Genomic DNA, 13,575 nt, shown 5'->3' with positions numbered 1-13,575 from the left:
CACAGAGGGTACATTTGGTTCATTTTGTACGCTCTCAGAATTACAGACCAATTCCATTTGGAACCCTGAGTGTCCCTGTACACCTCCCTTTGTGAACCACTGGGTTAGTGTAATGCAAGGCATGTCATGCACTTACACTGTCACGTGGGTGTAGGTAGCTTTTGTCCTGCATTATTAGAAATACAGCACGACGCTGTATTTCCTATTTGTACACTGTTATCCATTGGAAAGGCATATAATTATGCACAGAGCACAATAATGGGCAGGCCGCCCATTATTCTAAAAACCCAACAGAAATTTTGACAAATGGCATGGGGCGCCGCGACCTCAAATGTCAGAGTGGGTGTAATCTGAAAACTGTGTAAATGCAGCGGGAAAGAGACTGCCTTTCCCACATATACATTTTCAGTCTCACATGTACTGTAAAATAAATACATCAAAGATAATTCTATGCATACACCAATTTACAAGAAAATAGCCTGGCCATGATTCACATTAGAATGCAATGCTACTCATTAACCCTTAGTACCCAACATAATGAGCGGAAAGGATAGTTGACAGCACAATATATAATGTCACAATGTGTTTGCTGATCACGTATACTGTACACACTTCACACTGTGATTTCTAGGTGGAATTAGAGTTGGCACACAATTCGCTGGCACAAGACTAGATCAGATTACCCAATTATAGCACTGGAAATAGAATATCTTTGAAAGGTGGTGGCGGTGATGAAACAAAAGAAAAATGAACACCAGTTTTGCTACAACAACAGCCACTGTCAACACTGCCAGGCACAAGCAAGTTGGACAATAAGGAAAAGCATTTCCGTCCCAGCAGAAACTCTCTGCTCCAACTTTCAGAAGCTGAATGTATTAGTATCCCGTCTGTCAACAGCCCGTTGTCCATGTGGGATTTTTAATGCTGTGTTCACACAGGCAGTTACAATGTTGATATGTTGATCAAAACGCTTATTGACGTCAAGATCTGGCTGACAGTAATCATTCATTTTTAAAAGCAGAAATCGTGTCAAGAGAGAAGTTGAGTGGAAATGGTTAAACACTTGGTTGTTCTGTAGCTGGCACTATAGTGCCGCAGTTGAAGCCAGCCCAAGTTGGATGTAGATTTTGTAGCAGTTAATGTAGCATTCAATTATTGTGCAGTTTGCTAGGAACAAGAGTGTGTGGAGAGTGGTCAACATTGTGGCATGGAAGTGCTTCCAAATGTTCAATTAAGCTATTCCAAAGTGACTGACCTAAATCTAGTGTTAACAGTGTAGGGCCAGGCCTACTGTTAACAGTCAATTTAATAACTGCACTTTGTATACAATACTTCACATCACTTTATAACTGCATTTAGCTTAGTTTAGCCAATAGCAACCCACAGTACAGATCGATCGATCATCCTTTTAAAATCACTTTCATCATTACATGGCGTCCTTATTCGCGGCATGTCATCAGAAATCCACACAGATTATAGTATTGGTTATAGTATATATTAGCATAATGTTCTTTTCAGTAATAGGGGACAGAAGTAAATTAATAAATGACTGAAATGAATGACCTATTATTGTTAACATAAATAGAAAAGGTTGAAATAGAGATTCTGTTCGCAAAAGGAACCCAGCTCATTGCTGACTGGAATCGGTCTCGCACACGCGCGCGCACACGCGCACACACACACACACACACACACACACACACACACACACACACACACACACACACACACACACACACACACACACACACACACACACACACACACACACACACACACACACACACACACACACACACACACACACACACACACACACACACACACACACACACACACACACACACACACACACACACACACACACACACACAAATAATAGATCTCATTCTTACTTGCACCATCCATCTCCGATTCAGTGACAATCCATCCGAGTCATTCATTCTAAGAGTCCGATGCACTCGCTTAACTGCCAACATTCAATACATTCTCACAAGGGAACTGTCAATGATGCCAAGGAACACAGTCTCTACTATAAAAGAGAGGGGTGATGAATGGATAAACTTCTCTTATAATGAGTGTTAGTCGATGTTGACTGTCTTTGCATTATCATGGCTAATTGTAAGGAATGAATCACTGCATTGATGTTTGTCTTTGTCCATTGAACGCTTAAAAGCTTCCAAGAAAATAGCCCAATCCAAGTAGATAAAATGGTCGTCATCAATTCTAGCGGACCTTACACTAGTTTTGTCTTTGCACAATGCATATTTAACACTAAGAACAACAACTAACTACTGTAACTACAGCATCAACAATTTCCAAAATGACTTAAAATTGCATAAATAATACGTGGGCTTACATTTAAGAGACTCTTGAGGTTAAGGTGTACTTGATTTATTATTTAATGTGTATTATCCCCTTGGGGAAATTTGTCCTCTGCATTTGATTTGACCCATCACAAGCACTTAGGAGCAGCCACAGTGCAGCACCCACTGCCTGGGGACCAACTCCATTTGTAATGTCAGTACACTAGTCAAGGGCAATGGCAGGAGTAACTACAGTAACAAGCTTTTTGTTTTTGTTTTTTTTGGGGTTTGTTTTTTTGCCCCCAGAGGAAACCAAAGCAAAACATAGTGAGAACATTCAAACTCCACATGGAAAGGCCCCCTACAGGGGTTCAAACCCAGGACTGTGTTGCTGTGAGGCAACATGGCTAACTACTGGGCCACCTGGCAAGTGTCGGGCAAGTAACTTTAAATAAGTAGTTACTAGTTATAGTTATTAGTTTCTGCTCTCAAGAGGTAATACAGTTACTTTACTAGTTACTGCATTATAAAAGTAATTAGTTATTCGTTGCTAACATTATGCTTATTTGTTTCAGTATTGATGTATACATTTTATGTTGCACAAGACCGCCACAACTGTCAACTTTCATCATTTTGTCACTAAGCTCACTAACTATAAGTATAATAGTATAGCCTATAGCATGGGTTGAACGGATTCTTCTTTCTAAATTAAATATTCCAAAATGTTTAGACTTACTGTACATCCTGCACATACTTCTACATTCATAACTCTGACTGGGGACAGTGGAGAGTCTAATGGGAGATAGGTGGGTTATTGCTAGCCTAATGATCATACATCCTGATGTGAAAGAAAATATTTCTAAAGATTGTTATGAGTATAAATATAGGAATCATGTCAATAACCTCATACTGAACCATGAAATCAGTCATTTTAGTTCTGCGTGACTTTAGACTGGAGCAGATGGCTAAACAGGGAGTCGCATTTCTGGCTGCCCGGTTGGACAGTTGTTTCGACCCATCAATATTCATTTCCTGAGACGGTCGGAAATACAGACATCTGCAGGATAGCTGTCTGGGACTACCTGTACATGTTGGATATGATAAGAGAAAAAGGTAAGAAATGAGGAGCTGATTATCCCCTCAGTCAGATCCGGTTCTCCACACACAGCGAGTTAAGGAGGAGGTCACAGATAGGGCTAGTCATGTGAGAGTAGAAGTCGGATGACTCGGATCATAAGAAACCTTTCATCATCTGAAGTTATATATTCACCCAAAGTACTGATCCAATTAAAATTTCATGAACTGTAAGGGCATTATTGAATTGGTTAGAGCAACTATAGTTACAGTACTAGTTATGTAACAGTTGTATAACAGTGACGCGTTACTTTGTAACACATTAGTCACAATTAACAGTTGACTGAAATGCCCCTGCGTGCCATGAGCAAGCCTCTATTCTACTGCAGGCAAGGGAGATGATTGTGCACCTCCATGGCATCTCATCTCCTTTCCTGTCATCTATCATACAATGTGAATTTTGAGCATGAGACTCATGCATGCATGTACAGTATATAGCACAACCGTTTTCTTTATGCCGATATTGCTCAAATACACATTCATTGTATTGCATTTCCAATAAGCATGTAACGATACACTCAACTCACGTTACAATACGTATCACGATATGAGGTTCACAATATGATTTTTCACGATATTTTATTTTCCAGACAAATGAGCCAAAATCTTTTTTTATGATTTATCCCCCCCCCCCCCCCCGAGCTTTTTCCACAATTACAAATTACTACATTGCAAAAGTAGCATTACTTTTCATGTAAAATGTCTTAATTTCTGTGCAACAACTGTAAACATGCTTTGTTGTTTAGAACCTATAGCTCGAGTTAACATGTAAAAAAAAGCTTTCTTTGATGGCATCTTAGGATAGATGTAGACCTATTTTACAGTGCAGAAACATAATTGCCTTCCTTGATGTATTAATGAGCATCAACGACCATCACCTGGGCACAGTCACAGACACACAGCTCCCCTCTGGAGGCTTCGTACTACTGAAAGTGACTGCATGGAGTCGGTCTCTTTTCTCTCCAAAAGCACTTGAATATGATGGAATATGATTAAAGCTCACATTTCATATCACACACACCATAATTCACTAGCCCTCCCTAACAAATTAAAAAAAATATATATATATATATATTTCTTTTTTGAAAATCGATATTTATTTTGTATTTAAATCGATATACATTGTCGGGATTAATATGGATAAACGTTATATCGTTACATGCCTAATTTCCAACTGTTGCTCTTTAAAGGGGGTTCCTTTAAAGGGGGTAGTTGTACCCCTACTGTATGATAAAGTCCTACTCAAGAACACGTTTTGCTGACATTAATAATGAGTTACAGTATTAACCCATTAAATCCGGGAAAGCATCTGTCATTTAAAATTGTAGCTAGCAACAAGTTATTCAGAACTCTAGTGGTTTACAACAGTAGTTCTCAAAAACAGCAGATATACAAGTTCACAGAGTGTCACATTGTGTTGCGCTGTGAGCTTGTACATCTGCAATTCTTTTTTCATTTTGTATTTTTTAATGTAGAAAGTGTGAAAAGTCTTGAATACTTTTGAATATTCTTAACACAAATCCCCCCTTTTAGTTTGATAACTGATTTAGAAGGCATCTGTGGAATTGGCATCAGGTTTTAATGGGTTAACAGTCCTATGCTAATAGTTATCAGTGAATCATTGAATGATTCACTGATAAATTCAATCAATCATTTTCGGGATCAATGAACAGAGTGTCCTGTGACGTTGCATGAACCAGGCTTTAGACATATTATGACAAATGGCTCAATGCATTGAAGCTTAGAGTGTACTCATGGATCGAAAACCCTTGAAGACTGTGGCTTGAATTGGGTTCGATTTGTGAAAAGCACTTAAACACAATATGCTTCCTCGTACGACAAATATCGATCTACAAGCATGTGGATTGGCTACTTATTTTGCAATTGTTGAACTTTGACAGTGTCTGTGTTATTTTTATGAGGCTCACGAATTCTACCTACCAAATTTGACATAACAGTATGAAGATTAGATACATTAAACATAAACAAAATAACTGTCTGATCTAATGACGTTAACATACTGTACTGTATATCATTTTTGTTTTGATTTTATTCAGGTACATTTGGAAGCGTTTGGATGAAATGCAACCAAACATAGAACAGTATGGTCCTAATATAACTGAACAAATTCCTCCTTCTCTTCCACAAATACATATTTCCCTAGATAACACATAACAAAAACAAAATCCATGACCCAACTACTACACTTTTGTGTATATGTTCCCTTATGTTAGTGAGTGTATACTGTAACTATAATATACAGGCACATGAATCAAGATTATGTTAATCTGTTTGTCTATAATTCTGTGAGATTCACTGGCCTAACAGTTCAGCAACCATTATTGTTCACAACTAAAATGTTATCTTATTCATATATAACTTTGATTCAGCTTGGGAACAAAATAATGTACTTGTGGCCCTTTAATTAAATAGAAAATGACTCAATAGTGCAGTCACCCATATCAATAAAATGTGTGTGTGTGTGTGTGTGTGTGTGTGTGTGTGTGTGTGTGTGTGTGTGTGTGTGTGTGTGTGTGTGTGTGTGTGTGTGTATATATATATATATATATATATATATCCATCCCAGTTCTGGGATGTCTCTCTCATTTTTGCTGTCATGCATTACTAATAATCTAAATACACTTACATGTATTAACATTTGTAAGATTCACAAATGCACACGCGCACTGTTACGGACCACGGTCCTTTTGATTATTTGTTATTTGTTTAAGTATAATTATTATTTATGGTGACTATTAAATTAGGATAATAATTATAAGTTTGGGAAATGTATTGTGTTTTATGGCATGTGACAAGTTGTGTTTCTTCTGTTTGTGAATGAGGTGCTGAGAACATGAGACTGTTGGCTACAGTACTCAAGGGAATGCATACAGACATGGCTGTGAGTGACAGGTCTCTGATTGGACCTGCCCCTCTCTTACTTATTGGTTCTCCCCGACAACACCAGTTTCCTGTTGGCTGGGCACTCTTCCTGTTGCTCTATAAAAGCTCAGTTGAACTTGACTTCACTAGGGGACGACAGCGCTTCAGCAGCAGAGAATCGATCCCTCTTGTCCTCTCTTGTGCCTGCCTTTTGATTTAGTTTGTTATTGTTTCTGGTTCATTGCCGTAAGTTATGATTTGTTTTGTTTAGTCCAGTTTTCGTTTGAAGTAATCTTTAATTTATTTATGAGTCTGTAAACCAACTATTTATCCTTGTTTTAAAAGCCCGGTTCCTACCTCCACCATGTAGGAGTGCCAGGTCTTTTTCTTTTGGTACTTTATTGTAATTTTGGTTAGTTAGGGTAGTTAGGGATTTAGAATTGTCTTTTGTTTAAACTCTGTTAGGGCCTTAGGTAGGGGTAAACTTTTGTTTTCTAGTTAGATTCGTTTTGTTAGAATAGCACCTGCACTCTGAAGCTAACTTATGGGAGAATGTGAACCAGAATTGTATGAATTGTCTCTGCCACTGAAAGAAAAGGGCTGCTACAAATAAATTGAAGTTCTTTTCACCCTGTCTCCTCTCAAATTGTGTCATGTCCCTTCACCCTAGACGAAGGTCCATAACACGCACACACACACACACACACACACGCACACACACACACACGTTTGCCATGGTTACCACAATTCACACACCCACTGGCTGTTCCTTCGTGTTTGGATCCTATCAAATTAAAAAAATATAGTGTAGTAGTCTCTCGCTCTCTCTCTGCCTCCCACGTTTTCCCATTGTGGGAAGAGCTTGATGACTACCAATTTGGCTGCTCCACCATAATGATGTCTCATGTTGCTGGATAAGCAATTAAGGACTTCTTGATAGATATTCTTGGTTTTTGGAAATAAATATACATTGGTGACTATAACTATAATCTACCTGATCTTGAGGCCTACAAAATCGTGGATTTACTAGTCGACTAGTTGCTTAATGCCCTAGTGTGCACTAGCATCCCAAAAAGTATACTGTGTTTTTGATTTGTACATGGACCAAGCTTTCAAAGATGAACAAGTACCAACTGTTACTTAGAATCAAATCACAAACTTTAGGTATAAATTCTGCATAATCATATTTTGAAGCCTGGGCCAAATATATAAACTGACCATGAGTGGCCTGACAATCGCTGGCATAACAAAGAGCAAATGAAAGCCAAACAACTTGCTAAATATTTAGGTGGAGGAGAAGTTGCTATACGTACCCTCCTGTGCCCGTGAACTAACATCGTTACATTTGTTTCCATGTCAATTAATAATCATTTGTGGATTCACGTGCGTGGATTCACATGCGTGGATTCACGTGCGTGCGTGCAGCAAATATTGCAAACAGCTTGATGATCAGCACGTGTGCACACTGGCAGTACAGGTCACAGAAGTACAACCAAGTAATAATTATCTATTTTTCACAATTATGTTTTAAAATATTTACTACTACTATATTACTTTACTTTTATGGTGGAAGTCAACAGGGCTTTGATCAGGCATAAACCTTGGCCACATTTTGAGTCATGCATCAGAAATACGTTCCCAGTACTTTCCAATTGTGTCCCTTTTATCATGGACAATTTGCTGCCAATTGCTGCCTTTTGTTTGCAGTCATTGTTAGATTTTAGATATAACAACTCATGCTAGGGTATTTTATTGGCATCATAAAGTTATGAGGACATACTGGTATGGTAAAGTTATCTCTGAAGGCTGTGTGAATGAGGATGCATCATGGATTCTCAAATGATGGGGCATGACTTCCTGAGCTATGGGAGTCTGACCCATACTCTGAAACGCCACCAGAAACGCCTCCAGCCAATCACGTAGTATGATTGCCTGCCTCTAAGCTATGACACATGCACTGTGGAAGGGCTGATTTCCGCACGGCAGCCAGCCAGCCACTCTACAACCGCAGATCGAAGCGACAACAGCTGCTAATGTTATGAGCTAACTAACGGACAGCAGAAAAGCCACAACAAAAACAGTAATTGAACCACAAACTTGCGGAAATGAACGCAAACAACGTTGCGTCACAGAAAAATACACGTTACTAAAATAATAATATTATGGGGGGAAACAAAGACAAAAAGGGGGACAACAGAGACAGCGCCTGTTTCACCTGACACATTATGACTATGTCATAATTTCTTCTTAAAATATGCTAACCATTGTTTGCACACAGCATATTTAATATTAATGGCACAATGGCATGCAAGTGAAAGAAAGACAATCTCAGCTTTACATAAAGGCATTCCAGAATCCAGATTATCTGGCAGTGAACTGAAAACCAATTGCTGACTTCGAAGCAGACTTAAAAAATGTGTTTGTTTAGAGCACTTTTAACAAAACAGTGATTCTGCAATGAATGAAAGTGACCAAGTCTATGGACTTTTAATGTTTGCTTTAAGCAGTGATAGTGGGTGCCCCTAAATTCACACGATTTTGAAGTGGGCTCACTCCCAGCTTTCTTCTTTTTCCAGAGCACAAAAAAATGTACCCCTCGTTCCAAACAATGAACAGTCCCTTGAAAGTTTACTTTGAAATCAGTTATAATATTGTATTAGGAGCAAACAGAGAGATCTTTAGTACAGCAGCAAATTAGCTGGACTTTTTTTGGAAGTCCAGTGCAGATGTTATGAAGAAGAGCATTGTTGCTCGAAACGTCACTTGTTTTGTTTAGTTTTTTCTTCTTTATAGAAGATATAGCTACAGTGTGGAAACTCTTATTCTGCCAGTGATGCCAGCTTATGACTCATGCAGTCAGACTGAGAAAACAAGCTTTTAGAATGTATGCATCCATAATAACTCACAGCTTTCTGATCTGCTCTCTGTTTCAGACACAGTAAGTTACATCAAATGTAATGGATCTCCTGACTTTGAGTGCTTTGGCTTGTACAACACAGATTTCAGTCCTGTATTTGTTTATCTGTATAGAAAGTCCTCCTGCTGCCTCCCCTGCATGCTTTGTTGGATGAGACTAAGGGGCACAGTCAACCCAAAGGTCAGAAAAGTAGGCTTCTGAGTTAAGGTTCTTATAGCCTCGGTACCAGGCTTTCATTTTTGTTGGTGCAAAAATTTAAAGCCTGGAGGAACGCATTGGCCGCTCTGGTCTAAAAGTGGGAGTCAACCCTTCCGGGTGGGCGTCGCTCCAAATTATGTGACGTAGCGCTGCACTAGGGGGGAGAGGAGGGGCCGGGGGTGACGGACAGATCGATGAGATCCAATCAGGGCGTGCGCAAATCTCAGCCGTGACCCCCCCCCCCCCTCTAGACCAGAAACCTAACACGTTAGCTCAGGCTAAGGTTCTTGCAATGGCTGGAACACTAAAGGAAGGAGATAAAACACACTTTCCTCCCTCAACAACAACTACAACCAATGTTGCTTTATTTAAGAAAGAGCTTTTCTGCACAGTACCAGACAAATCTGCCACAGGAAAAAGAAAATCCCTGGGGAGACTGGTCTGGCACTCCTCAGTTTGAATTACATTTCGCTCAACCCAGAGTCGTGGGTGACCAATCAGAGCCTACTACTACCAACAAAAAAAAATCTGTGACGTTGGAATCTGTTTGCAACCACCCCTTTGAATTAAATCTTCCACACCAAAGTTCCAGAGACTAATATGTACGCAGTGATATTAGTCCATGTCAGGCTACAACAGTACAGGACTGCAGTTGTACTCAGTACTGGCCAGGTGTGGAGGAGGTGCAACTGTGTAAAACTGAAGCAGGGCAGCATTGAAAAGGAGCATGCTTATTCAGCAAAATCCCTTCCCAGGACAAATTCAGATACAAAGTGCAAGTGCAATATGTTTGTTCAAGAGTGGCTTTTTTTTTTTGCTGAATTAGCGTCAACAAAACTTTTGACAAATGTCACTTGGCTCAAGTGTCCAAGTACAAAACAAGCTTGACTGAGACACACGAGTAATCATCCCTAACCCTGCAGAGGGCCATACAAAAAGCCCCCTGTCTCCATGTAGTGACAACACCTCCTACAACTCACTGCTCTCTTGATGAGACCTGCACCTAATTAAGGGTGCATGTCTTGTCTTGTCACCTCGGCCCAGTAGAGACGAGGGTACTTAAGGATGTTTGTGATTCGTGAGACATGTGTGTTGATAGGTGTCATACACACGTTGCTGGAAGACACAGAGGCATTATATTATGCAATTGAAGCGTCGGGATGTCTTTGAAACGAGCTGTCAGGTAACCAGCTGAACGCCTCCCCATAGGTTGTTTACATTAAGGAAAAGTTAACACTTTGATATATATAATGGCAACATCAGAACGCCTGCTCTAGCAGAAAAATGACAATGTAAGAGAACAAGCATACCTGTGACATGATCACTTTGGACAGGTAGATTCAGTTGTTTTTTGTCACATTTTTGTCAACCAACACTGTCGACAGACACTTGTCTGAAACTAAACAAGATTGAATTAGGTACACAAGATTTCTTTGGCACCAAAGCCTATAATGCACCACACTGACATGTTGTCAAACACAGCCGATGCCATGGCTGTAGTACAATGGTTTGGACAAACAAGCCATGCGTTATCCTTCTCTAAAGCAGTTGTTTTTTTGTTTGTATAACAGCTTGAAAGTCTTTAGCTTGAATCCATCAACGCCGAAGCAATGTGTTTCTGTCTGTGTGTTTGTTCTTTCGTTTGTGCATGCGAGAAGTGCCTGGGAGTAAAGGTGTGAGGACAACAATGATATTATGTACATGGATCGATATGCAAACGAAATAACACCGTTAAAAGTACTTATTTATACCATTAGTGAAACATGTTCTCTAGCTCCTTTCGGAACCCTCGGTTAAGCTTTTCTGAAGTTCGGACACGCTTACCCCAGGGTCCCTGAGTGCTTATTCCACTCTCCATGGGAGAGAGATGTACATACCCTCCGTTCACGCCGAGCGGCGCTCCGCTTGAGTGTTGGTGAGATGTTTCAAAGATGCATAAAGCAGCTATAGGAGACAACGGAAACGTGGGAGAAATCGCATTAACCGCCGATGCCGTTAAGTATTTTGTATCTTTTTTTTAAAGGACCACTTCACCACTTTTCAACCTATCTTCATGTAATAGGTCCTCACTAATAATCATGATAAAATGGCACGATTTGTTCCTACTCAGTCTGTGTCTCATAGTAGGGCTGTGGGCAGTTTAGAAACCGTCTTCCAGTGACATCATCATTAGGCAGATTTTTTTTACAAGGATGTTTAGTTTTCATTATCGTGAGAACGATGGCTTCCATTTTCGCATTGCAACTCTTCGGGACTAGAAAGCCTGCAGTTTCTATTAGCTTGTATTCCCCAACGATGATGTCACTGGAAGACGGTTTCTGAACTGCCCACAGCGCCATTCTTTCATGATTATTAGTGAGGACCTATTATATGAAGATAGGTTGAAAAGTGGTGAAGTGGTCCTTTAAGTATTGGCTGCTCTGAAATTCTCTCTTCCTCACTTCCCATGTCCCGCCTCCCACGACACAACAGCATTATAAACATCCTGCATGTACGTGGTCGGCCAATCAGAGGCAGTAACTAGGACGCGCAGCTAGCCAGTCTCGGTGCGGGAGGCGGTACAATGGGAAGTCAATAAGGAAGTCAAGGAAGTGAGGAAGAGAGAATTTCAGAGCAGCCAAAACTTAAAAAAATAAAATAAATACTTAACGGCATCGTTAATGCGATTTCTCCCACGTTTCCGTTGTCTCCTATAGCCGCTTTATGCATCTTTGAAACATCTCACCAACACTCAAGCGGAGCGCCGCTCGGCGTGATTGGAGGGTATGTACATCTGTCTCCCATGGAGAGTGGAATAAGCACTCAGGGACCCTGGGGTAAGCGTGTCCGAACTTCAGAAAAGCTTAACCGAGGGTCCCGAAAGGGCCTACATGTTCTCCTGCTTCTTTCATCAACCCGTTTGTTTAACCTCATCCATACATTTAATATGCTCCTCTCAATCTTGCGTATGAGGGAAATAGAAAGATGAGATATGCTGCTCTCTCATCAACTCTGTTTCCACAGTGCATCACTGATTCACTCTGCCTGAACCACAACTTAAGAGGAACAGCTTGAGAGAGATAAAGATCAGAGAGAAAATTGGTAGTCTTACCTGGGAACATAAGCACAGCAAACACCCACGACAGGATGAAGAAACACACTGAATTATACATTCTTACAAACTCAATACTGATGAAGTCGGTCTTTCACTCTCTGTATCTGAACCTCTCAACAGAAGGCTTCAGAAACCTGCCCAGAAAAAAAGTGTCTTGGCTTCTCCCCTGCGTCTCACAAAATGTCAGTTGCTTTTCATTCCCACTTTCAGGATTAGTGAAGATGCTTTAAATCCAATGCAAGTTGTGGCAGCACACACAATCTGGCTTCTCGGCAGAATTCTATCTCCCTCTCTTGCACATACTCAGAGTCACAGGGACCAACGCTCTGCCAGACAGGGGAGGAGGCAAGTGGTAGCCCGCCTCCACTTATTTCTTATTCGCCGAGGTGTCTGCCTGTCAGTCATAAACAGTCCCAGCTCTGTTTTCTTTTCTTTTTTTCTAGCCTTCACCCTGCTTTTTCTTTCTTTGCTTCTGTGACAGAACCAGAGCAGTATTAAAACAGCTGGTGAAGGATTGATATTCAGCAAAGGTGAAACAAGAAGTCATTCAATTAGAGCTGAAGGTGTTCCGCAGGACAGTTTTCTAAAAATCACCCCTTGGTGAGAAATGTGGTGTTGTACTACAATTCCTCAGTGTGCATTAATGAGGGTTCTTAATTGTTTTTCGCTTCTCAAGGCACATGGTGATATGACAGCTCTGGTAGATTAATGTTGCCGTTGTAGACACAGGAATAAGCCCGTCTTTTGTAAAGAGGTTAGTATGCCCTTTACCGTTGCACTTAATATTTGCCATCAAATTGCCTAACACGGTAATAGCCAGGGCTACAATTTAATGACTATCGTCTCAATTATTTTGGTTAATATTGTAAATCACAATTATTTATCACAATTATGAATAATAATGTTTTTTTATCATTTCAAAACTTTTGCCAAATGTTTTGTACTGACCTTCACTATTGTGCCTCTGTAAGCCTGAACAGAAAAGGTCAACAGAAAACACAGTATGGGTACCGGTCCTCACTCAGTATGTGGAGTCTTTTCTT

At 40.2% G+C, this 13,575-nt stretch overlaps 1 protein-coding gene across 1 annotated transcript in view; it reads right to left on the bottom strand.

The window, feature by feature from the left end:
- The window catches only part of opcml (opioid binding protein/cell adhesion molecule-like), a 288,782-nt gene extending 275,983 nt beyond the window's left edge, over positions 1–12,799 (bottom strand). Inside the window, exon 1 of the mRNA XM_083781862.1 lies at positions 12,530–12,799. Coding sequence (XP_083637988.1) covers positions 12,530–12,590 — 61 coding nt within the window. The 5' untranslated portion in view covers positions 12,591–12,799. The remainder of the gene's footprint in view (positions 1–12,529) is intronic.
- Between the last annotated feature and the right edge of the window lie 776 nt (positions 12,800–13,575).

Source organism: Protomyctophum parallelum (genome assembly GCF_964188405.1).
Source record: "Protomyctophum parallelum genome assembly, chromosome: 1".
Lineage (NCBI taxonomy): Eukaryota > Metazoa > Chordata > Actinopteri > Myctophiformes > Myctophidae > Protomyctophum > Protomyctophum parallelum.
Note: the sequence above shows the minus strand (reverse complement) of the source record. Positions and strands in the feature narration are given on the sequence as shown.